Source organism: Diceros bicornis, chromosome 4, assembly GCF_020826845.1.
Source record: "Diceros bicornis minor isolate mBicDic1 chromosome 4, mDicBic1.mat.cur, whole genome shotgun sequence".
NCBI classification, from domain to species: Eukaryota; Metazoa; Chordata; class Mammalia; order Perissodactyla; family Rhinocerotidae; genus Diceros; species Diceros bicornis.
This window is the reverse complement of record NC_080743.1, coordinates 33,039,887-33,067,796: the sequence shown is the minus strand read 5'-3', so window position 1 is coordinate 33,067,796 and position 27,910 is coordinate 33,039,887. Positions and strand designations below refer to the sequence as shown.

The window sequence follows — 27,910 nt, the reverse complement described above, 5'->3', positions numbered from 1 at the left end:
CACCTCTGCAATCAGTAGATTCCAGATCTGAAAATTGGCTCATGTCTGGGGACTGAGCAAAGTATTGTGACTTTTAATAGAGGTGACTATCCTCTGCCTCCTGACTTTATTCATCTTCCCTGGACAATGTCCCCTATCAAAATCCTATCCATTCTTTAAAAAGACCCCATTGAAATCCGACTACCTTTCTTTATTCTCATCATTATGACCTTAGCCAGAATGCATCTCTCCATCCTTTGAATTCCCATAGACATGTGCTGATCACAGACGGTTTTTCTTCTGCATAGAGTTTGACTATACATTGAGGCAGAAACTGTGTCTCATTTATCATTTTATTGTTTAAAGTGCCCCACATAGTGCCTTGAACATACTAATTAGGCTATGCAAGTTTAGTGACTTGATTTTAAATACACTATGTAATTAAAAGGCAAAAAACCATTTAGCCCATAAGTAAAGCATGTTAGTGTTCTATTTATATACTCTTTTGTATATGTAAGTCTATCTACTAAAAGACAAAAATATTTACACATATATGGAAATTTTATATATATGCCAGTTTTCTGTTCTTTTTGATGTTAAAGATTAAGATTTTAGTTAATCAGATACCAAAATATCATTATTAAAATGTTGTTTTTTATAGATAATTTGTGGTAAAAGCCTTTCAATGAATGAAATGACTCTTAGCACTGTGAAAGAAGAAGGGTACAAAGCTGTTTTCATTGGGATAGGTGAGTAGCTTACTTTTAAATATTTTTCCTTGTAACATTTCCAGACAATATCCAGAAGAATAACTGCCTTCAGACGTTTTCAAGATAGAAGTTACATCTGTTCAGGGAATAGCAGTCAGAAATGAGTGGCCAAAGAATATTTTCTACTTTATAACTAGTTGTGCAGCCTCACCTCATTATGAGTAGACTTTGGCAAGACAGTCTATCTTTCCATTCTTTCACTCTGCCATCATCACCAGTGAACATCTCTAAGAAGCTAAATGTTTTCAAGTCATGCCATGGAAGCTCAGAATTTGGGCTTAGAGATGTCTAGATGCTGTAGCTTTCCCTTTATCATAAAACAAATTGGCTAAATTGATAATAAAGGACAGAATTGGCTCATTTTCTTGTTCTCTTCATTTTTTCAAAATTTCCTAACGACTTTTCATATTTGGATGAATTATAAGTTGTTTAATCATAGTTCTTAAAGTCCTATGGACGATGTATAGCTTCTAAGGCAATTAATGTATCTTATGGTTCTGTATTTTGCCTAAATATTCCATGGAGATTGAGTTTTCTAATATTTTTTCCTTCAACCTGTTGTTTACTGAGAGACCAGAGAGAATGAATAGTTGAGTTAATTGAGTTTTTATCTCATGAACTTTGTTTTCATTCTCTCATGTGATCCTACTATGGATAATTATGGCCTACAAACTGAATAAGTCTATCCTCTTGTCTATTAGTTTGTCTGTCTCTTCTCCAGTTCATGCTCTTTGCCTATGAATATCTAAGTAATAAACCCACACAGAGATGAAAACTGTTCCATCTCTTTCGATTGATCACACACTGGATAGCATTTGTTTGGAGGTCTCCTTTTTCATAGCATTTCTAGAGTGAAATCATCAGGAATGCTTCCTAGCCAACTAAATTTTTCTTATCAGGATGCCATGTGTTCTCTTACTAGATAATTGCTACCAAGTCTAAGACCATCTCTGTCACTCCCTTTATTTAGATACAAAATGATGAAGAGGAAAATAAATTTTCACTGTCTCCAGCTCCTGAATATCTGTATTGAACCTCCATCCTTTCAGAAACTTGAGTCCCATTGTCATCAGTATTGCTCTATATTATCTTTATTTAAGTACAATAATCATGTGTATATCAAGAATAGGAAGGAAAAAAGGTATATTTTTCCTAAGTTCCATTTTTAGAGACACTAACCCTGACTTTGGTTTTACTTTTCAATGTTACATTTGTATTGAGAACTTAATATAAAGAAATAAGGCAAGTATCTATGAAGTACATTCTGCTAATACCATCAATGTTGGATCAGTAAGTTGCTGTTACTCTCAACAAATACATGTTCAAAAATGGTTGGTCAAGAATAAGTGGAAAATTTAGTCAGGTAATAGGTCTGAAATACTAGTGATGTTTTCAAATAGCTATTTGAAATTCACCATTCTGGTTTCCTAAAGCAGTCATATATAAAAGGTATGTTTTCCATTAACGGGGTAATACATTTTACTGCAGTTTCATGTATTTCTATGAACTTTGTCTGCAAAGAATCTCTGTACTGAAGAGATAGGGGCCAAATAAATAACTGATATATTGAAATATCTCCAAATTAATTGCATAAGACTCAAAGTATAACAAAAATTTGGAACAATTAGATGGTTTACCATTCTGACTGGTTTCAGCCATAGAGATATTTTCCATCTGCAAGAATCAATAATGTTTCAGTTTTTTCCTTTTCTTTTATTTCATTAAGTTCCCTTACATATATTATTTGATAATCCTTCATCCATTCACAATACTCCATTTGACTCTGCACCAGGGTGTGAATACAGCATTTAAAATATGGAGACCTTTCATATTTATTTTGCTGTGCATTTTCACGCTGAGAAGTGAATCTTTTGACATTTTGGTGTAGTGAAGTGTAGAATGCAGTTATTTTCTATTTCAGTATTTTGTATGAAATATATACAAGAAAGTTTCATCTTGTCAAAAAAAAAAAAAAAAGCTTCTGTCTGTAGAAGACAAGTAGCCTTATCCTTCTGGAAATGTTTATTTGACACTCTTGATTGCCGAGTTGGGAATTTATGACCTTTATGTTACCATATAACTGCCTGTTACTTGGACAACTTCACATCCTTACATGCTTTTGTTTATTAACTATGCTTCTATATTGTAATTAAACTTCGCTCACTTAATTTATCTACCTTTTCCCAGTCAGCTTAGAGGAGTAAATTTTGGAATAGGAATTCTGTATTATTTAGGATATAGGTTTGGTCACTTTAAGAAAAATAAGAGAGGCTTAAACAAGATATATGTTTAGTTCTCTCTCATCTAACAGTGTGAACCATCCTCAACACCTGACTTTTATCTTGGTGCATAGGTGGCCACTTTGTCCACATCCCTGCTAAGAAAAATGGGAAAAGGGAAAGAGAGTTCCTTTCCTTTTAAGGTTATGATCCGGAAGTTGCACATATGACTTCTGCTTTTAACTTGGTGTCTACTACCGGGTCACATAAGCATACCTGGCAGCCAAGGATGCTGGGAAATATAGCCTTTAGCTGGGTGGACATATGCCGCGTTAAACTTCCATTACTGTAGAGTAAGGGGATGACACATAAAGAGAGAAGAAACAAATAAAGGTCTCTGACATAGATGTGCACCGTCATTGGTATTTGACACCTGGATTTCTTATTGAGAGAGATCAGTAAAGCACTTATTAGCAAAGAAGACACTCTTAGAACTTAGCACTTATATAGTGGTTACATAGGTCACAATGAAAATGGAGTATTTTCTCTGTCTGTAGTTAGAAATACCATATTATAGATCTTCTGTATTTATAACTACTGTCTCATTCTATTACTAGTTTGTTTAAAAGAAAAAAATGACTATTTTTTTGTTAAGTGTGATTTATTAAGGATAGTTTAATAAATCCATTGCACTAACATAAATGTGCTCTCATGTTTCCTGATTTTTAATATTGTGTGTGATAATGCTAGTGAAAAGTTGCTCACTTTTGGATTTTTCTCTAACTAATGCTAACAGGGTCCATTAAGGAAATTATCTCATTGTATATACATCATTGTGAGACTTAAAGAGTTATGTCTCTTTACCCATGAGAGGTTTAGTTTCTTCTAAGTGAAATAAAGATGTGTGATATAAAACTCTGTGTCTCGTTCAACCTCGATTGAGTTGTCTTGGAGATAATTGGCATTTTTCAAAAGACTCTAAAATTTTGGTATTTTATTGAAATAAAAGCACCTGCATAGTGTGTTACTGTCAATGTTCAGAAATAGCATTGGAACATCCACTGTACAAAGCTTTTTCAAAGTATTGGATAGTTCTTTTTGGTTGGTATTGAAATCACTATAATGGATTACAACCATCATTTCTTTTATTATTATTTTATAAAAATGAACATAAAAGAATAGAAAATATCAAAGTGTGTTGTACATGGTTAGGATAAATGTTATTTTGTGAAAAATATTTTTCAGCTGTATGTGTATTTGTTTTTGGTGTGTGTGCTTTCATGTGCACATTGCATTATATGAAAAATGTGTGTTTTATATGTGGTTTAATAGTCAACATTTGAAAGCCATTGGTAGACATTGTAAAGTACCCTAAAGTACTAATTGCCTTTTTCCCATAGCATGCCCAACACCTATCAATAAGTAGCTCTTGAATGAATTAAATAAGTTTTGAATGACTACAATGTTCCAGGCAAGGTGCTAAGAATTAAAAATATAAAGAAATCTGAATTCAGTTTTTAACTTGATTTTAATTTTCATCGGGAAAATCTTTAGAGATTCAAACAGAACGATTGTATCATACAATTTAAGGAGTGAGATGTGTTGGGGTGGGCTGGGCATGAGTGTGTGTATGTGTATATATATTTATATATTTCTTTTTAGTTCTTTGGATAATTATTCTAGAGCCAAGTTTAAGAACCCCTGTTCTAGGTGACTGAATAATTGGACCCTTAGTCTTTACTTCAAAGGATCCCATTTTCTTTCCCTTTTCTGTTTGTCCATTTTTTGGTAGGTTATCTCTTACAGTTTCACAAAATGTGGCAGGGTTGAAAAGGCTAAACAAGCATGTAAGGGAGACAATATGCGCTAAGACACCCTCACATAAATGAGAATACTTTATATATTCTTCTGACAAGGTTTTTTTTTTTTCTGAATTTTTGTTTTTAATACTTGGGAGAGAGAAAGAGTTATAGGGAAACAGCTGTAAAATTCATTATTACATTCATAATAGACACAAAGGGAGAAGGAACTTCTGGAAGATATTATAGAGATGAACAGTCACTGTCTTAACATTAGATGTTTTACTTGTGTCTGCCCCAAAGATTTCTCTTGAATTCACCTCTTGCTATGACCATTCCCCTCCCTTAATGCTCCTGGACCATTTCTGTAGCCTCCTAACCAGTCTCCTTGACCACCATTATCCACACAACAGAAATGCAGTAGTGATCTTTCTAAAATTAGATCTCATCATGGCATTCCCTCGTTAAGCCCCTCCCCCTCCACCATAGCTCTCTATTTCCTTTGGGACAGAGGAAAAACTCCTTAAAATAAGACTTTCAAGACCCTAGGATTTGGTCAACAGCTTATGTCTCCACTCACTTTGTCCATTAAGTTGCATGTTTCAGCCATTTTGAACTGTTTTTAGTTTGACCTCATCTCAATTTTTTTATCTCAATTTTTGAACACAGTGTTGCCTGGACCTAGAACTGTCATTGTTTTCATATTTAAGTTCTTAGCTTAATGTGTCCTTTTTTCTACTTCATGAATGTTCTCTTTACTTGTAATGATCCACCCCCTACATTAACTCTTTTACCTGGATAACTGAAGCTGCTTCTTCACTCCCAGTCCTCCACTGTTATGTTCCTGTTCCCTTTCTGGGTGTCCAGACTGCACTTTGTACTTTATTGTAGCACTTATTTCCCTGTTTTATCATTGACTGGTTACATCTTTGTTTGCACCACTGGAAGTTAAACTTTTGCAGACTGAAGATTCTGTCTGCCTTTTTCGTAGATCTTCACTGTCTAGCAAAGTGCCTGGCATATAGTAGGAACTCTATAAGTATTTTTTAGTTATTGTTTTTTTTTTTTTTTTTTTTAGTGAGGAATATTCGCTCTGAGCTAACATCTTTTGCCAATCCTCCTCTTTTTTTGCATGAGGAAGATTAGCCCTGAGGTAACATCAGTGTCAGTCTTCCTCTATTTTGTATGTGGGTCACTGCCACAACATGGCTTGACGAGTGGTGTAGGTCCACTCCCAAGATCTGAACCCGCGAACCCTGGGCCACTGAAGTGGAGTGTGTCGGGCTTAATCACTACACCACAGGGCCAGCCCTACTTATTGATTTTCAATGCAACTGTTTTGACTCTTTGCCAAGATAAATTGTTAGGATGTTAAAACATATTGGCAATTTCGGAAGTATTATAACTCTGAGCAAACCCAGGGGAAAATAGATATTGCATTATTTTGAAGTTGGTATTACACTACAAGTGAAATAGACAAGTAGGAGTAGCAATAGTAACGGTGGTGATATTGGTAGTAGTAGCACTAATAGTTAAATATTCTATCCTCAATTCTTTTTTCTCAATTCTTAATGTAATCTATGTCATTAACTCCTAAAATGGCCCTTGAGATAGATGTTATTAACTCTGTTATATAGATAAGAAAATTAAGATTAAGTTAAAGAAAACTAGTCAATGGCAACCAAAACATGGAAAGAAAATTTTATACAGAAGAGGGAAAATGTAACAAATGGAAACATCCATACTTCAACATACAAAGCTGTTACAGACACAATAGCTGAAAGCCACCAAAGACACCTGCCTACATTGAGTTGTCCAACTTAAGCATATCGTACATGGGATCTCATGCACTACAAGAATTAGTCTTTATATTTAGCCTCACCTTTCTCATTGTTGCCATGAATTGGTTTTTTTCAGTTACCATTAGAAAAGAGTATTTTTTAAATGTAATGATTCCCAAATATTATAACAGCTGAAGAAGAGAGAATTACAATTAAGAAAATCCATCGAGAGATTGTGGTATTAAATTTGCTACAGTGTGGCCTTTGGTTAAATCTCTTGTGCCTTCTTAGAGTCAGAATTCTTCTTGGTAGAAGTTATTCTTAATTAGCTTCTTAATCAGGAGTTTCTAAATTGTACACAATCATATATACTTTCTATTTATTTAGAAGAAAATGCAGTAAGTTTTTTTAGACCACGCTCTTGACTTCTGTCCAATGATAAAAACTGAAGCTGGGTAGGGATTATGCACAATTCTGAAGAGATTATTTTAAAATAATAAACCTGACTTAATTGTAAGCCAAAAAAAATAAAAGGCAGGAATATTTTGCCAATCCACTTTTTTTTTATTTGTAATATTGTCTAATCTAGTATCACTTGTAAGTACTTGGATATAATTGTGAGATGACTCCCAAGAATTCAGAACTGAGTGAAATAGAATTCCAGCTGAGAGTTCATTAACTCATCACTTAATGAATTCAAGTGAAGCCCCCAGAAGGAGATGAAATAGATATAGGGCAATTATTCTTTGATCATATTAACATATCTATAGAAAGTGCATCTTAAGCTGCAGAAACAGGTAATAAGGTGTGGTCACCTTTACAAGCGTAGAAAGGAAAAAAAAATCTGAGGAAATATTGATGGTGCATCTTTAAAGGCACCTGAATCAATGGACCTGGAGATCTTTGAGCCCATATCATGAAGATATACAGGTAAGTTCATTTTAAAGACTTCTGAATCTCTTTGTTCTGATTCCAATTTTACCAAGCTAGCCATGATTCCTTAATAGTTTGAATATATTAGGAAACAATGCTAATCACATTAATAAGGGTAATCCTAGTCCCTATGATGATCATCTTTGTTGCCCAAAATCACTGTCTCTTAGTAATATGATACTCTAATATGAAGAACTGGCAGCATGAGGAAATACTTCTTAAAAATAAGCTATGAAGGGGCTGGCCTGGTGGTGTAGTGGTTAAGTTCATGTACTCTGCTTCGGCGGCCTGGGGCTCGCAGGTTCAGATCCCAGGCGTGGACCTACATACCCATCAAACCATGCTGTGGTGGCGTCCCGTATACAAAAAATCGAGGAAGATTGGCAACGAATGTTAGCTCAAGGCCAATCATCCTCACCAAAAAAAAAAAAAAAAACACACACACACACACACACAAGCTGTAAATGTCTCAAATATTTTTAGTGGCTGCCACTGCATTTAGAATAAGCCAAATTTTCTTAGTATGACTTTCAACAGGCTACCGTAGCTGTCCAAATCTACCCCTTTAGCCTTAAATCTACCACTTTATAGATCACTTCCAACGCCAGATATGTAGCCGTCCCTCAAAATAACCTGAACTCTTCTACAGTTACATTTGGCTCATACTCTTTCCTTTACTAAGAAAATCTTTCAGTCTGGCTTTATATGATAAAGTCAATACTACTTATAACATTCATCTCAAATGCCACTTCCTACATAAGACTTTCATACTTGTCCTACTGAGATAAATGTTTATTCTGTGTTCATACATAGCAAAATGTTTTATACGTCATTTATAGTACTGAATATAGTTTTCCTTTTATTATTTTTGGTTGTGTGCATATATCCACTCTGTCCCGTGCACAAACACACTGTGTTAAAAACCTATGAGAATAGGGATTAGTTCTTTAAATCTTTATCTTCTGCAATTTTAGCACATTTCTGGAACATAATATAACATAAACATAAATTTTCGAAGTAAAATAATTGAAGAATCAAAAGAAAAGAGAAACAGAGGAAGAAATGTGAAACAATGTAATAACTTCTTGAGAAGTTTGAAACTATACTTGATCATTTAGCCTTTTCTAAATTCATGGATCTTTCCAAGCATCCTCCTATATCTTTTTTTGAAGATTCGCCCTGAACTAACATCCATGTCAGTCTTCCTCTGTTTTGTATATGGGTTGCCGCCACAGCATGGCTGCTGACGAGTGGTGTAGGTCTGTGCCTGGGAACTGAACCTGGGCTGCTGAAGGGGAGCACATCAAACTTAACCACTTGGCCACAGGGCCAGCCCCCCCATATCTTTTGTTTTTTAATAAAATGCAAAGACATATTTATGGTTTTGATTACCCACTCAAAGGCAATGAATTTCAAATTCTAAATGTTATAGTTTATGTCATTCTTACATTTATGCCTTATCATTACATCAAACATTACACTGCTGTGTTGAATATTAGATATTTTCTTTGAGCACTTTTGGTAAAAGTAATGTTGTTTACTTGAGAGTATTTAATAAGCATTTTATGATGAGGATGGTAATATAAGAAATTTTTTTTAAAGTGACTTTTTTTGCTGACAGAATTCCTGGAATATTGTAGATGCTCAATAAATATCTATTGAATTGATTATTTACTTAATTAAAATACATCTATTTCTTCCATATTATAGTCAAAAAAGGAAGTAATTTATTCAGCAAGAGGGTTTTTAAAAAATATTCTATAGTCCATTTTCTTTTCATTAAACATTTTTGTCATAAAAGAGTATAAATTATATTTTAAAATACTGAACACTTATCTTCTTGGGATTTATTTGGATGGAGCCATGGAGGAATTTTTATTATATTTCTGTGTAAATTTCATGGAATTAAAATATATTTCACTTACAGTATTTGCTTAAATTAAAGAAGGAAAAAAAACTTTCTTTTTCACCCTTTGCATTGTCCAAGCACTATTTCTTTTAGTAGTTCCCAATAGCTTAATTAACTCTTAAAAAGTAGTTGACAAGCGAGTTGGAAAATTATGGGACTAACTAAGAAGATGTTTTCTTTCAACTGCTGCTTAAGGCTGCCAGTCACATTTTAATTTTTGAGTGAAAATTATCATTTGAATTTGGAAGGGGATATTATTGAACATACGCTAAGAGCATCGTGATAAGTTTTTTGTGTGTGTGTGGAAGATCAGCCCTGAGCTAACACCTGCCAATCCTCCTCTTTTTGCTGAGGAAGACTGGCCCTGGGCTAATATCTGTGCCCATCTTCCTCCACTTTATATGAGAGGCCACCACAGCATGGCCCGACAAGCGGTGCTCAGTGCACGCCCGGGATCTGAACCGGTGAACCCCGGGCTGCCGCAGTGGAGTGTGCGCACTTAACCGCTTGCGCCACTGGGCCAGCCCCGTGATAGGTTTTTTTAAAAGTAGTAATCATCCTATAGGTCTGAGTTGTACTCTAGGGGTAGAATGTTGATGTTGAAGGATAAACTTTAGGATGATTAGCAATATTAGAAGTCACAGAAGTAATGGATATTGTCATAAAAGAGATAAGGAACACCCTAACCTCTCCCTCCAACCCCCTGTTCAACGCAGTTGAATCTGGAATTAGCGACTACATTGAATACATATGTACAGTAGATCAATGATTTCCAATTAGAGCTAGGAGGCATACTTCTAGGTAGCTTTATTCACCCTACGAACCACACAGCTCTGCTTATCTTGCCGTTTTGCAAATCGCTCTGTGTAAAAGTTGGTAAAATAGGGAACCTATTTCACACAAGGAAAGAGGGATTAATAAGAGAGGCATGAGAAATGATATGGAAATGGTAGAGGTTGATGCAAGTTAGAGGAAGCTGGGTATATTTCTACATATGCTTTAGATTTCTTTCTAGAAATAATCTTTCCAAAGAATAGAAATGAGAAACTTTGCAGACTAATTTGTATCTTACTTATCACTTACTTCCTATTTATACAGGTTAGGCTATACCATCTTTGGCTAGCAGCATTAGACCAAATGAACTACTGTTATTTTTCATTGACATTTAAACACCTTCTTTGACGGTAAATGCTTAAAAGCAGTATGTTCTAAAGCAAGACCATTGCTTTTAAGAGGAGACTTCATTAAGACATAGTATTTTAAGTAGTAAATCTATTTTAGAAGCAATTCAATTGAAATTTATATCAAATCAGTTTTTCTCCAGACCCTGCCTTTGAATTGTTTAAACGGGCGTCCAGCAAAATCATATTGTTCTCAATTCCCCCAAGGTTCTATTGTGTGACACAAATTTACTAAATAAATGGAAATCAATTGGGGACAACCTAGTTTCTTATATTACTCTTTCTCAGTTTCTTAAACTCATATTATTTGGTAATATTATTTAAGTTATATAAGGAATTAATATAGAGGGGACATAATACTGCAGTAATGATTAATTTACTCTATTAACTCAAATAGCATAACCCTTTAAAGTACATTATTAAGTATATTTACTGTGGACATTTAAGAAAAAACATTAAACAAAACTTTGATTTATTTACTTTCTTATCTCCAAATATGTAAGAAATCTTGATGTGTTTTATCATCTTCTGATTAACCATGCAGTGCCACCTGATGTGCAGATGGAAAGAACATTACACATCAGAGGCTCTGTTCACACCCACTCCCCCATACACAAACTTACATGGTGGAAAGTTAATAGATGTTCACTTTGCTTGTGTTAGAGAGAAGAAGGTATTGATGTTTGGGTTAATCAGGCAAAGATTATGTGAATACATTCAGTTTAGCAGAAGAAAGTCATTTTAAATTGGAAAATTGCTTCCTTAGATCTTTAAATATTTACTTTGTATTTCTATTCTTTCTTTTTTTAGGTACATGATAGTTTTGTTTGTTGAACCTTAATATCTATATTTCACTCATAAATTTATCAGTGCTAGAATAACATGTTTTAAAATTTACTGCTGTTTAATATCTCTATGGTTAAGTTTCCTTTTTACTGGGAGAAAATAGCCTTTCTTTTGTATTTTATAAAGACCATACCATAGTCAAGTGCTTTTCCACTATTCTTATTCCTTTAATCTTACCGTTGGCTGATTATGTTTTAAAGTATATTATTAAACTTCTACCACATGTTTAGCAGTGTGCTAAGAATTATAGATTTCAAAATAAATTTAAAAGGTTATAACTTATTTAGAAAAACAATAAAAATACTTTAATACAATTAATAAATAATAATCTTGTATATATGAATATAATATAGTAGCTAAATTTCTTGGAGTGTTGGCTAAGTTCTTTGCGTAACATACTTTAATTCTCATGAAGTAATTTTGGATTCATATTATCGATACCTCCATTTCACACATACATCAATTGTGTCTAAGAAATGTTAAGTGATTTTCTCAGTACCAGAACCTGGAGTTGAGCAGAGGTCCATCTGAAACCAAAGCCTTACTCTTAACCAATATTCTAAGTTGGCATTGTTCATAAATAATGATATTTTTAAAATTTATAACGGTCCTTTTTAAAATTCATTTTCTAAAATTGTGGTAAAATACTCAAAACATAAAATTTACCATCTTAACTATTTTCTAAGTGTCCAGTTCAGTGACATTAAGTACATTCACATTGTTGTGCTATAGTCACCACCATTCATCGACAGAACTCTTTTCATCTTGTAAAACTGATGATATTGTAGTCTTGTAAAACTGATATTCATATAAGTGGAATCATACAGTATTTACTCATTTGTGCTGGCTTATTTCAGTTGGCATAATGTCCTCAACATTTATCTATATTGTAGCATGTGTCAGAATTTCCTTTATTTTTGAGGTCAAATAATATTCCATTGTACTTATATACCACATTTTGTTTATCCTTTCATCTGTCAGTGGACAGTTGAGTTGCTTCCCACCTCTTGGCTATTGTGAATAATGCTACTAGAACACGAGTGTACACATATCTCTTCAAGTCCCTTCTTTTAGTTCTTTTTGGTATATGCCGGAAGTGGAATTGCTACTTCATATATTAATTCTATTTTTAACTTTTTGAGGAGCTGCCATAGTGTTTTCCATAGTGGCTGCACCATTTTACATTCCTACCAACAGCGCCCAGGGGCTCCAATTTCTCCACATCCTTGCCAACACTTGTTATTTTCTGTTTTTTCTTTTTTTTTTGATAACAGCTATCCCAGTGGGTGTGAGATGGTATAGTGGTTTTTAATACTTTCATTTGCATCCTGCCTGTTACCAACAGAAACTTGCAGTGGTAATATAGAGATAATAAATGTTAAAAATATATAAGTTTAGTGCAGAATTAATCAACAGAATGGATTAGCAAATAAGAACTTCTCTTAGTAAAAATGAAATTGTGTTTATTTTTTGTGATGAGGGCCTCAATCAGAGTATATGCCAAAGAGATGAGGAGAGAGGGCCAAATTTAGCAAGAGGATCAGTTTAGAAGGTGCAAATTGTAGAGAGGAATATTAAAACACAGAATTTAAATATCCTCTATTTGAGCTTCTAACTAATAAAAAAAGAGTTAAATGAGGAGTTGGCAGAATTTTTCTATAAACAGATAGTAAATATTTTAGATTTTGTGGGACATGTGTTGCACTACTCAATTCTCTGTCTTTGTAGTGCAAAAGCAGCTATAGAATAGAGTATATGTAAAGAAATGAGCATGGCTGCGTGTCAGTAAAACTGTATTGCAGGTGGAGGGCGAGATTGGGTCAGCCGACTGTGGACCAAGGAATTACTTAAAAACATTATTTGCTTGTATTTTCTTATAGTTTTGAAACAAGAGAAGCCTTTAAAGTGGAACTCCACGTGCAATATAAATCAAGTTAACATTTTTGTCTAATATGACCTCACTTGTTTTGACAGTATGGACCTATTTATAGAATACTTTTCAGCACACTAATATAGGACCTGTCTTTGAAGCAGAAGATATGTCTATCATTGGTTATTTTGTACTAGCACTTTACCACCTATTGATTCATCCAAGAAGTAACAAAGAGCTGTTCAGACTATAGTTCCTCTTATTCCTAGTGCTTAGGGAGGTAAATTGGATGTTATTTTGGAACATATCCTTAAATTTTTATGCAAGTGTATCCATCATCTCAATACAAAAGACAAGAAGATGTTTGTTATGTAGCAAACTTTATTAAAGACTATAGAAAAAGTATTACTGATAAATGAATTAGGGATATATTCAAGTAGATACTGAATAAGAAAAACAATTGTGGATCGTGAATAGAATTTGTGATTTTTCTTAATTTTAAAGATAATGATGGGGGCCGGCCCCATGGCTTAGCAGTTAAGTGCGCGCACTCTGCTACTGGTGGCCTGGGTTCGGATCTCGGGCGCGCACTGACGCACTGCTTGTTCGGCCATGCTGAAGCCGCATCCCACATACAGCAACTAGAAGGATGTGCAACTATGAAGTAACAAGTATCTACTGGGGCTTTGGGGAGAAAAAGGAAAAAAAAAAAACAAAAAAAGGAGGAGGATTGGCAATAGATGTTAGCTTAGGGCCGATTTTCCTCAGCAAAAAGAGGAGGATTGGCATGGATATTAGTTCAGGGCTGATCTTCCTCAAAAAAAAAATATATATATATTTTTAAAGATAATGAGATCAGGTAGAAATGCATTCTTCTGTGACAAGTGGTGGAGCAAAACATGTTTTAGTTCAATATCTGTTTGACTTATTGTGAAAATATATTGAATTCAGGACTGATTTTTTTCCTTTGTTAAACTTGACTTAAACTGGATTCAAGTTAGCCTTCGTGCTACTAAGAAAAATGCAAAAAATAAAAAAGTAAAAATTAAAACCAGAATGCCAACCAAGATTAATAATGAAAAATACTATTGTCATTTTTTGGAAGGTGTAATCAGTTATTATATTAATTACTAAAATAAGAACATTTTAAGTATGTAGACTAAAATTATTTTCTAAAGAATACCACTCTAACACAGTCAAATAAACAAATTATTGAAGTTGTGTGTGTATATGTATGTTTTCCTCTGCTACTGACTGTAGAAATGTTTGATTAATGGGGCATTCTAGCGAAAATTGAATCATTGTTATGAGTCTGTCCTTTTTTCCACTTCTAGTGCATTTTTGGTAGCTATTGACCAGAGTTTCTGGTGGGAAAATTCTGGGCTATAAAATGGGATCATATGGGGACTAGAGAAGGCTGAATAAGTCTCTAATGATTGGTCCAACAGTGAGATTTCCTGTTAGAGTCATACAGATTGTAACGTCTTGTCCCTAAAGCAATCTTATGTTTCTCTACAACTGTTTTTCCATTGTATTTAAATATGTTCTTTTTTCTCCTACATATATGTGTGTTTGTGTGTGGATGTACACATATTATACCTATACACACATATATATGTTATGAAACCATCCCTCTTGGTTCTTGGAGTTGGAGGGGTTGTTTGTTTGTTTCATTTTAATTCTCACTTTCTAACCTTTTGCAACTTACAGTCATCTGTCTGAGAAATAGAATCTTGAGGAGGATAGAGTAAGGAAAGAGTAAAATTTGTGATGGCACCATAATCTTAAACTTATTTATTCTGCGGCCCTTTTTTCTGTAGCAGGAAAGTCAGAAAGCAGCCTAAGAGAAGCAAACCTCACTTGTAGATTTTAAAAGTTTTCTAAGTACTAAGACCTCTAAGAACAGGAAATAAAATAAGGCATGGTTTAAAAAAAGTTTTGACTCAACATCATATTCAAAAATTAGTTTTGAATAATTTAACACACATAGCTATATTTTTTACTTAATTGTGTTCATACAACCTTAAAATGCTATTTGAAAAATTTAATATTTATAAGTTATTCTTGGAATCCAACTCTGGCATCACTGATAAAATATCAACAGACTATGTGCTTCAAGTATTAACAATAATAAATAACATTCATTCTCATAATTTTTTTAATGCTAAGGCTTTCACTCCCGTTATTGCTTATATTACTTCATTCACTTGTTCATTCAGTAAACACCAAGTTCCTGGTAGGTGATTAATACGTCCTTGCTATCAACAAGTTACAGTTTTGAGGCGAGATAGACATACAAACATTTCCTGATTGTTCCCCAGGTAACTCTTTCTTTCTTTCCTACATTATGTAACACAGTGGCACAGTATCTAAACATTTTATTCATTTACTTCTATGCACTTTTATTTATTCATCCTAGACTATCAGCCTCTGTAGGAAAAGGACAAATCAGAGGACGTATGGGGAGTGGAGAATGAGGAGGACACCCAGATATAGGGATTGTCATATGTGACAGCTCCATATTGTTGCTGGAGCTTTCACTACCAGGGATGTGTGCTGACAAATAGGGCCAAACAGATATAACAAAGTCTGCAGATGTTGCATGGTGTACACATGAGTTTAGTTTAGTGAGTCTGTTTCCTTTTTTACTGTGGAAGATGAAGGATTTTGACATGAGAGGTAAGAGATTAGAAAGATTGATTTGGTGGCACTATGGAAATGGATTGGGCAAAGATAAGACCAGATACTGGGAGATTTTACATTGTGGCTATTGCAAGAATTCAGGTACGAGAAAATTGAGGATCTGAAGTAGGGCTGTGAGAGCTGAGAGCAGGGAACACACGTAAGGAAATATAATGAGTGGTCTTAGTGCCTGATTAGATATGGTCAGCGAAGAACAGGAGTAAGAAGCGCAAGGCAGATTGAGAATTTAAGGAATAGTTACAAGTCAAGGATGTCTTCAACACTTCCTTTGACCAATTTGATGAATAGTGGTGACAATTTACTAATAGAATAAAAGAGGGGACTATTATGAGTTCTGATCTGACCTCTGATGTTTGAGATTCCTGTGACGTCCTGGTGGAAAGATCCAGTAAGCCTTCAGGTATGCCTGATTAGGTCTGGAAACTCAGGCGAGAGGTGTGGGCAAGAGAGATTTGGTATTAGTTTCTGTCTGCTCTACAGAAAACTATGAGCCTTGAAGGCGGTCAAATTCAGTCATATCCCATCCTTCATGGTTGTTGGGAGTAATAGAAACAATATAAAGTACCTTTTCAGTGAAATTGACATATGGTAAGATTAAAAAAAAATGACAGTCATTAATATGATCAGCTTATAGGTATTATGTGAAGCCCTGGCATTGATGAGATGGCGTATTCATTCTTCATAACCACCCTACATAGCATGAGAAAACTGAGGCCCAGTGAAACTGTGTGACTGCTCAGCGAGTGTGATATAGTCAAACACGCTGCAATGAATATGTTCTAATAACATGTCTGAGGGTATTATTTCAATATGACTTATTCATAGTGTGTTTAGTTTTGTTCTTGTCCTATCCTTCTTGTGACCATAGCATATATTAGTTAGATAACTCTCTGTGGTTAGAGGGATCTTTTGTGATAAGAGAGAAAAGGTAAAGTTAGCCCACATGAGAAGTGAACTTCTTTAGCACGTTTTCATGTCAGCTGTTGATGTACGGAGCCAATATTCTCGAACACCATTGAACCTGGTTGTTATTTGCTAAGGAGTTGACTTGGAAATACTAGATATTTGTCGTAAGTATTTTTGGGATACTAAATAAGTATGTAAGAGTATACCTTTTAAAAGAAAATTTGGTATAATACATGTATATTTAGAAAAAAGATGAATTTGGAAAGAAAATCTTTTACTTTAAAAGATATTATCTTGGGATCCTTAAAAAAGCAAGTTTCCTTAACAAGGATTAACATAAGATATAGTTTATAAAATTGATTGATATTTTTTCATAGAGACATATTCATCATATAAAGTGAAATGTGAATTTATCCCCTTTTTCTCAGTAACCAATAAATTTCTTCTGCAAAAATATATATATATATTTAATTTTGCCATAATTTGTTTCTTTTTAAGTTTGCTTCTTCCCTAGAGCATTGTTCCTGGCTTTCTATATTTTCTATTTTATCAAAATATAGTATTAGTATACAACTTAGCACAGTTAGAAATTCTCTTAATTTTACAACTATTAATTAGATAGGTCTCTAAAATTAACTTTTTGCCATCATCTGAGTTAAATATTATATTTTCCTAATGTCTGGTAAGAAAATATGCGTTATATTATGGAAACGTAAAATCAATCCTCACAGGTTCTGTAAGTTTACATAATGCAGAAACTGAACGTATGGTCTCCACTAACTGCTGTAGGTTGATTGGTACAGAAAATAAAAGGGGGGGTAGGAAAATTTTAGGCGAGTCTTTGATCTCAGGGTTTATGTTTACCCTCTATACAAAATGAATTTGTAATAATGAATTGCATTACATCTCTACTTAATACTTATTTCTATATATACAATGTATGTTAAATAAACAGATCTTTTTAAACATTGGTAATTATTGTTATTCCAAATTATTTTACCCTCAGCACTGTAACTTTTTAGAACCCTGGTAAAAATATATATTATTATTAACCACTATTTTACCAGAACCCTGGTAAAAATATATATTATTATTAATCATTCATTAAATGTGTTCAATTTTTTACAATTATGCTGATTTGATTTCTATTAAAAAAAGAATTCTCTAAAAATGCTCAAACCTATTAAGACCACCTACCTTTCAGCTGAAAAGTGGTAAATGCTTTTCTTATCAAACTGGCTTTTGTGGAGAATTCCTTTTCATTTATAATAGGATACTAAAGGGATTCTTTAGTATTCCTGTGGGAATTCTTATCATGTTCCTAATCATTCCGCCCACCAGTGTAGATGAGTGGCAGAACACTGAACAGTTAAACAGAGGCTTGTTGGTCGCAGATGTGAGCTCTCCTTAACTGGTTACAATGGAAATGAACTAAAATCCTGAGCCAAGTCATTTAGGAGATTGTAAATGTGGAACATGTCTATTAATCAGGCTAGCGAATGTTTCCTGATTATTCTGTAAGGACTGTTTTGAAATGCTGCTTTTTTTTTAGGGTCCTGAATCTAAGCTGTGGGAGGTACCTTTGTTGAATCTTTTGAAAGAGCATTAAAAGCTCTATCAGTACTTTATAAACTTGAGAAAAGTAAGAAACACCAATGATTCTAGCAAGTACACTTGATGTTTTTGAGGGTTTTTCTTTTCTAATGCAAATAAATCACAGTTGCTTGAGCATCTGTCACGTTGTAAATGTCAAATTTGGCATTAGCCATCAATATGTAAGAGCTTCGCCAGTATTTTTTTTGAATGCCTACTATGTGTTAGGGGCTTTGCACACATGATCTCATTGGATCTCATTCAAACTGCACCATAATCCCAGGAAGTGGGTATTAGTTACACCTTTTTAATGCTGAAGAAACTATGCCTAGGTGGGTAAGTGGCTTGCCTACAGCCACCGAGTTTCTCAAGAACAGAATAAAAAATCCCACCCTGTAGTTTTCCCACCATTCCATAGCACCTCATTCAACAATCATGGAGAAGTAAAGGGTGCTATAATGGCTTCAGGGAAGAGGAGAGGTGAGAAAGTTGTTGTTTTAACAGAGAAATCTGAATAGATTTTATGGCAAGGTAAGGAAGTAAATGGAAAACAAAAGTTTGAAATGATATTTAAGGAGGAGAAGAACAACAAGAGACTAGAAAAGAAGAACATAGGACGATGTATTAGCTTTTGAAAGTTGTAAGTGTCAATGCAAATAATTCATAATCAATCTATAAATTAAAATTGGGGTGAGTTTATTATGCAGGTCTGAGGACTAGCCCAGGGCCTTCCTTCCTCAAGGGAGGAAGGGCACCAAAGAAGTGGGGTGCACAGAGTGGTTATATACCATCTTGGAACAAAGAGCATACATCACATATGACAGGAATGTCTCTTTTACAATAGTCACGAAATTGATATGCCAGCACAGCAGGTCAGTGGTCACAAGGTGGTGGTCACAAGGTGAGTGCAGCAGGTCAGCAATTAATCCTTAGTTTAGGGAGAGATGCTTATCCTTAAAAAAATGCCAATGTGGGCCGGCCTCGTGGCTTAGTGGTTAAGTGAGTGCGCTCCACTGCTGGCGACCCGGGTTCGGATCCCGGGCTCGCACCGACGCGCTGCTTCTCTGGCCATGCTGAGGCCGCATCCCACATATAGCAACTAGAAGGATGTGCAGCTATGACACACAACTATCTACTGGGGCTTTGGGGGGAAAAAATAAATAAATAAAATCTTTAAAAAAAAAAAAATGCCAATGTAGGGGAAACTACATCCTTATCTTTAAGGGTATTGTTCTTGTCTTTGAGACATAGTAAATATTTAAAGCAGATGTGCAATGCATGCTCAACAGGCCACGTCAGGTCTTTTTGGAAAAACAAGGTCAAGCCAAATTAGTTTTAACCCAAATGGCTTCCTCATATACTCTAGTATAAGCTATTGCTTGTCATTTATTTATCATAAGGATACATTTCCTCATGGATAGAGAAATAGTTTGGTGAAGATGGAAAAAGTTCTAAGGTGGAACATTTCAGCCGAGGGAGTTCACTTTGCTTTGGGGGTGGGGGGTGGAGAGAGAGAAAGAGAGAACCTTAACTTATCTCCAGGAACACACACAACAGATGTTAAGTGGGGAGAAGAAACTGCACAGCAAAGTAGAGAGATTTAGACAAAGAACATTAAATTGTTACTTAATTAATTTTATATTTCTGATAGATCTTAATACTAGTTTACTTTTATGGAGTGGAAGGAAGAAAAGAATAAAATAAAGCATATTATTATAGTAGAAGGAACAAGTAGGGATGATACCTTTATTGAACATTAGCTTTATTGTTTATTTGCAATTAAAACAAAAGTAATATCTCTTGAACTTCTTACAATGAAATTAGTGATTATTTATTAAATGGGTAGTCTAGGAGACCTAGAAAATTATTATCCTTTCAAGCATATAAAAATAAAGCCAATACTCAAAGCTGGTTTGAACCAGTTTGTCCAGCTATAAGTTATACTCGGGCTGTAATTAATTGCTTTGAAAAGGAGTTAATTCTACCAGGTCATTAAATAACCCATAGTAGATTATTATGACAAACATATTATTTGCAAAAGTGCAGGAACAGTAGCATTTTAGCAAATTATTAGTCCTTAGTTTTGCTTAAGTATAGTGATGGAATTAGCTACCGTGCCATTAGAGAAAATTAGTATTAGAAAAAATGTAGGGCATTTTATCAATTGAAAATTGAAGATAAATTCATCCTGAAGCATATCATGCTATGTTACCAGAGCTTCGTAGGCTAGACCTATGTGAAAATCAGACGATCATATGAATATACAATACTCATGTATGGTGAGGTGGAGATGGAAGAAGTGAAGGTGACTGAGGAGAAAGAGACAAGAGAGCAAAACAAATGTATGTAAAATTCAATGAAGGGCAATCTAATTTAGCATTCATTCAAAAACTTGAGTTTTTACACCACGTGCATGTATTTCACTTTTAAATATTCTAGGTCAACTACGTAACATTACATAATTGAAAAAAATAGCAAGTAGAAAAGTCTTATTTGCTGATTTGAGGAATGAGGTGTAATTCATTTTGAACTAAGCCCTTAGGCCAAAACTTTAGTCAACGGGGAAAAAAGTGATTCTGATTTCTGCCAAAGGCTTAATTAGCCATATGCTAAAGAACAATAGTTCAATATACATGGTGTGGAAAATACTTCTCTTTATGGATTGATCTTTTTAAACTACAGCTATTCAGAGCAATACAGTTAACCAAAGAATTTCCATCACTGAATATGTGGAGAAGATACCATCCACATACCCATGCACAAAGTGTATTCTGTAATATAAAAATGATCATTGGAATCTTTCTTCTAAATCTCCAGAGTGCCAATTTAAAAGCAGCGTGCTTGGACATATCTAATTATATCAAATTATATATTCATTCTACAAATATGCACCATGATCTATACTAGGAATAAAAACCCTCCAGATCTTTAAAATTCCCAGTAATCTTTAAAATACCCAGTCTAACTATCTCTTAGATTTAAAATTATGGAGGCAGCAAAGCAGCAAAGGTTAGGAGCAGGGAGTTCCAGGTTAGACAGACCTGAATTTAATCCCAACTCGGTCTCTTACTAGCTGTGGGCCCTTGAGTAAGTTGTTTAACCTCTTACATTTTAGGTTTCCTCATCTTTTAAGTGGAGATGATCATTTGTCTCATGAGAGTCACTCTGATGATTAAGTTAATTTAACACAGTGCTTGGTGCGAAGGGCTCAGTGGTAGTTGGTATAATTTTCATTAAAATTATGGATTTCCCTTAGAAGAAAATCTTTGTGACTGTTAGTTAGGAAAACAAAAAAAGTGAAACAAAATTAAAATTTGAGAAATAAATTGTACTTCATCAAAATTGAAAATTTCTCTTTAGATGAAATGACAAGTCATATCTGACAAAGGTTTTTATATATTTGCAGGGTATGCAAAGAATTCTTTATGATATATAAGATAAACAACCCAATTTGAAAACTGGGGCAAAAAGTTTAAACAGACAAATGAATATATAGAAATAGCCAGTAAGGACAGGAAAAGGTGCTCAACAACTTTAGTCATTAGAGAAATGCAAATTAAAATCACAAAGGGAACCACTTCACATTCATGAGAATTACTAAAGTTCAGAAGACTAATAATAGCAAAAAATTAGCAAGTGTATGAAGCAACTGGAACTTTCATACATTGCTGGTCGGAGTGTAAAATGTACTTTGGAAAACAGTTTAGTAGTTTTTTATATAGTTAAACATACCTACCCTGTGATGCAGCAATGCCACTTCTAGATATTTAACCAAGAGAAATAAAAGCATATGTCCACACAAAGACTCCTACATGAGTATTTATATCAGCCAAAAACTGGAAAAAAACCCAAATGTCCATCAACAGATGAATGGATTAAACAAATTCTGACATATTTACTCAATGGAATACTACTCAGCAACAAAAGGGAATGAACTTCTGATACATGCAAAAACATAGATGAATCTCACAGACATTGTATTGAACAAAAGAAGTCATAAGTACTGGTTGTTAAGCATTCAGTAATGTGAAAAACGTTTTCCTTGATGTCATGAAGATTAAAGTCTGACTGGGTGCAAAGTAACATAATGACAACACAATGTGGTAATGTATGTAGTGATTGAGAGATGCCCAGTTTTGCAGGGGCGTAATGGGGATGCCAATGGTATCCATGACCCTGACTAATTTATGTGTGAGAGTGTGTATTGGGTTGGGGGACGGGAGTCATGGAAGACTTACTACAGGGAGCAGCGTCTTTACTGAGTTGAAAGGATGATTAGGAGTTAGCAGGAAAAGAGAAATTGGAGGGAGGGGGTTATTCCTGGCAGAGGGCTCAAGAGAGCAAGTTTCCAGTGAACTAGCATGATAAATCCTGAGTAGTTTTATGTTGCTGGAGCTTGTGAATCCTGACTCTTGAGTCTTCGGATTAGAGAGTTAGGCAAGAAGCAGATCGTGGAGGGCCTGCTTAGTGTGCTAAGGAACTTGGGCTGTTATTCTGTTGAATATGAAAAGTGATTGAAAGGTTCTAAGCAGCATAGTCTCTCTGGGTAGGGTATGAATTTGAGAGTAACAAGACTGGACATGTGTAGAACAAGGTGGGCAGCTGTTATACAATGCAGGTGAGAGATGATTAGAGCTTGAACTTGGGCAAAGGATGAATTAAATAATTAATATTTAGGTCCAGCTGCTTAGATCTTTTTCCTTATAATTTAAAATCAGGAACCTTAGTGAGAACATTGGGAAATAAACAACCACTTAATAAGTAGCTATTAGAATTATACAGTCTTTTACTTCTAAATTCCTGTAGCTTAGGGTTTTAAATGTAGTATTAATTTATATGTACATAGGATAAAACCTAACATTATCATAAAAGTCAAAATCAATATTTGCAACCAAATAAAGCTATGCGCTCCCAGTGTTGGGATTATTGAAATGATATACTTTGATTAGCATTTGCAGATTACATAAAATTATTCCTATAATTGTTTTCAAAGCATTTTTCCATATTTATCTCCCTGAATATTAAAGCTCATTAGGAAATGTATATTTAGGTACGTAGAGAAAACTAATTTATAAAACTAAAAGTAAACATAACAGCTAATTGAAATACTTAATAGAGCATTAACAAGAATTGAATTCTGGTATAACCAAAGAAAATGTTTTCTTGATCTTGTTCTTGTGGTTTATTTGATGCAAACTGCAGGCACTATCTGTAGAATAAAACTAATAGAATCTTATGAATAGAAAAAAGCAACTGAATAACTTTTAATTTCTTTAGGTGTGACCCTATAGGTGTATTTCAACCATTAGTTGGCCTCAAAATTTTTTAAATTTTCATGTGAAATTCAAAAACATAAGCTGTATCTGTTTTAGCAGTTATTTAGAAATCATTCTAATTACTCAATTTTTCTAGTTAGAGGATCTGAAGAATGGTCTCTAAGAAGAACTTAGGAAACAGCTAGTCTTCAGTGTTCTCTGTTAGTTATATAACAAAGAGATTTCTAGTTGGAATATATTATTGATGTTAACTTGTCAGTGTTCTGATACCACTATTAAGAGAAAAATGCATTGTAAACTGATTTTTCTGGACACCCATTGTTCGTTTGTTAGGGAACTGTCTTTTATCAGATATATCTGTGACCACGAGAAGATGATGGTTGTTCATTTATATACAATGTATTAAAAACAAAACCAGTGGCTTAGTCAGTAATGGCAATAGGATGTGATGTCATTAATTGAGCCACAACATTGTTAAAAAATAATTTGGCTTTATATTACATTTGCCCATATAAAATATTAACAAATTTAAAAGTTACAAGAGTGAGGCAACTCATGGGCAAGACTGCATATGTTAGAATTTAGAAATTCAATTTAAAAATACATATTTTAGGGCCGGCCGTGGCTTAGCGGTTAAGTGCACGCACTCCGCTGCTGGGGGCCCGGGTTCGGATCCCGGGCGCACACAGATGCACCGCTTCTCCGGCCTCGGCCGCGTCCCACATACAGCAACTAGAAGGATGTGCAGCTATGACATACAACTATCTACTGGGGCTTTGGGGGGAAAAAATAAATAAATAAAAATCTTAAAAAAAAAATACATATTTTAATACTCTGTAGAATTTTTAGTAAGTAAATATCCACAGAAAGCCATAGCTGATTTTGTTTGCCCTGTATCTTGCTTACTGGTGTGCTAACTGAACAGTGAAGGTGCTAAAGGATACAGTTATTCAACTGGCTTAAGAAATTACAATTGAAGTTGAAATCGGACTCAAATTCATTTTAGAATGTAGACCTAAGAAAGAAAAGTCACACCTACAAATAAATTTTCTAGTTCTATTCAGTCTTTTGAAATGAAAATAGAAAAGTTCTCAAGTATTAAGACAAAGTAAGATATGGAAGTTCTTATTTTTATAATTAGTTCAGTGAGACTTCCTTTTTAAAATGTCAGGCTGAATACAAGCATATCCTTCCATCCCTTCCTGAATTGCCACTAAAATGAAAGCAACAAGATTTTTCAAATGCCATAACTCCAAAAGAAAAGAGAATAGGAGAGGCAACAGCAATAACACTTTGGAAGCTTTCAGCAAATGGGTATATGAGATCAGACTGAGCAGACCTGTGAAAACTGAATCCTGAACCAGACCCGAGAAGTGTTATGATGTGTTCTCATGTTTCAAGATTAGTAACACCAGGTAGCTGTGGAAGTAGATGTGAAGGAGGGGATTTGTCAGAAGTCCGTTAAAAAGTAGCTAGATCCTTGATTCCCTTGTCCACTTTGAATAGCGCAGGAACCCCATTTACTCAGTGGAGAGAGTAAATCCAGTGCCTAGACTGGAGGACACAGGCAAAAGCGTACTCTAGTGAAAAGAAGGGGATTAAGTGAATTTCTGCCTGCTACAAATTGAGAACCTTATACTCCCTTCTCTCACTGGGCTCCCAGAGCAACTGCTTTGTACATAGAATAGGACAGTTGGGCATGGTTGTTTGTTGCATAGGATGTGTTGTTATGACTTGTAAGGAGAGTAATAGCTAATGGAAAATGGTAATATGATAAAGTCAGAGCTCAAGAGATGTCACTATTTTGAAAAGTCCCTACAGTCTTCTGATCCCTCATTCTTACAGAAGAAATAATGACGTTTTTTAGCAATTATTTTTCATTAAAAATTAAAAAAATGTGTCCTTATTTTGAGTTTCCTAGGCATGCTAACCCCCCTTTTGGCCCTATTTCCCACCAAGTAGCAATAGCTAGATGACTCAAACAAAAAAACTTAAATGTTAATATTTTTATTATTTGGCTCACAGCACAAGATAACACAAGTCCATTCAAATTTATATCAAATATGTACAATTTTTGGAGTTTTTTTTCCTGGGATGGAGGGAGACGCCAGTGCTTTATGTATTTGTGTGCACAAGTGTTATATTCATTTGGTTGCTTCTACTGTAAAAAGACTTTTTAAGGATTTTAACTCTTATTATTGTCTTGAAAATTTTTATTTTCCTTGTCTAAGCTGAATTTTAGAAATCAACTTGTTCAAACAAAAACAAAGCAAAACTATGAAACTCCATGTGAGATTACCTCTACCACTTTGCAGCTGAGATGGCTGGATGTGTTTCAGCAGGAAAACCTGAAAGCAGCTCACAGAGAGCATCTTCTGAGAGCTGAGGCGGCAGTCACAAATGTGTCTCGCTCTGTTTGAGGCTTAACAGAGTAGTGGAGCTGAGCTTCAGAGAGACCATGTCTTAGCCCCTAAGGAAAAAGAGATGCATACTTTTTTATGAAAAAGCTGTGCAGTAATTTTAAAAATCAAATCCATGACACTTCATTGTGGAATCACATAGGACTTTGTTTATTTTCAAAATACCTCATTGCAAAATTAATTATCAAGATTTTTTCTTAGGACATGCAAGTGTTCAAGTATATTTGTGTATGTTCAAGTAGGTCACAACAGAAAAATATTTCTTTTATGGTAGCTTATATTTGGTTTGGATTGACTATTTTTCAAGTTATTTTTATTATTGTTTGCCATTTAATAGCATGTTTTTATTTTTTTTTATAAAAGTTATGTCTGATAAATAGGGCAATGTAGTCATCAAATTATTTTTTCTAAAGACATGTATTTGCTGCTCAGGTCAAATAATAGATATTAGAGATTCTATACAAAAAGATTATATACAATAAGATATCTCACATGATCTTGAAAAATATATGGAAATGTAAAGTTATTTTCTGATAATTTCCTAGACTTTTTTGAATAATAAAAGGCCACATAAAAAATATATCTTTTGTAAAATCACTGTTAAGCATTATCTATTATATTGGTCAGTAAATTTTATATATTGATTGGTGTCATAAAATTCCTTAAAGAATTTATGATAGGAGAATAGTTTGTCTCTCCTGATGAATTGGTAAACCTTCTTTTATCAGATATTGATATCTATGAAATTTATAATAATTTCATTTTGACTCCGTTGTCAGCTCAGAGTTAACTTTAGTGTTCAATCATTGTAATTATCCAACTATTATTTTAGATTATCTCAAATACATTATAGAAGCAAGAGAATATATATTATAATTATGTATTTTGTAGTCTGTTTAGCCCTACACAAATTTGTGAATGGAATCTCTACTTACCCCATGAATTTTTGAGATTGTTTGGTTAGTTGAGATAAGATGGGGGATCGTAAACTATAGATGACACCTTGATAAGTTATTGTACACACATATCTAGCGGATATGCACAATATGGATCACTGTTAGATGTTAAGTCTCTTTAAACACTTTTAAGCCCAACCTACAGTTTCACAACTAAAGGCTTATTATTTAGTGTAAAGACAGCACCTTATGCTTATCCTTAGTTAAATGCACATGTGTCTGGGAAGACTAAAATTTTAGCACTATCACTCATTTTAAAACCCAATACAAAAGTATTTCAGATTCTTTCCTATAAAGAGGTGAAAGGAAAAGATAGAATGAATAAAGAAAGAAAGAGGGGGAATGGATCTCATGAAAATGTAAGGACAAGAAAATATCAAGGTACAAATAAGAAACTGAAATTCTGACTCTAAAGACAACTTTCACCCATTTCCATTATTTAATTATTTGACATATTTTTAACAATTATTATTGGTCCAGGCATTATACTAGTCACTGGCGATGCAATGATTAATTTAGGCATACTCTCTTCCCAGAGACGCTCATCAATTTTTAAGGAGAAAATAATTACTGTACTAAAGTACAAAGAGAGAACAGAGAAGATACGTAATGACCATCTAGAAGGCTGAGACTTTAACTTGGTAGGGTAGGAGTTTGTTAGAGAAGTTGAAGCAAGTTTATTACTAGCAGATAAGATGGTGTCCACTATAACACAGAGACTTGAAAGAACACAGTGAGTTTGAAAACTGGAACAAGTATGATATAGCGT

At 34.2% G+C, this 27,910-nt stretch overlaps 1 protein-coding gene across 2 annotated transcripts in view; it reads left to right on the top strand.

Annotated features, from left to right (window-relative positions):
- Positions 1–27,910, top strand: part of DPYD (dihydropyrimidine dehydrogenase) — a 776,746-nt gene that overhangs the window by 239,610 nt on the left and 509,226 nt on the right. For both annotated transcript variants that reach the window (XM_058538603.1, XM_058538604.1), the window contains exon 8: positions 641–728. In XM_058538603.1, the coding sequence (XP_058394586.1) occupies positions 641–728 (88 nt within the window). The remainder of the gene's footprint in view (positions 1–640; positions 729–27,910) is intronic.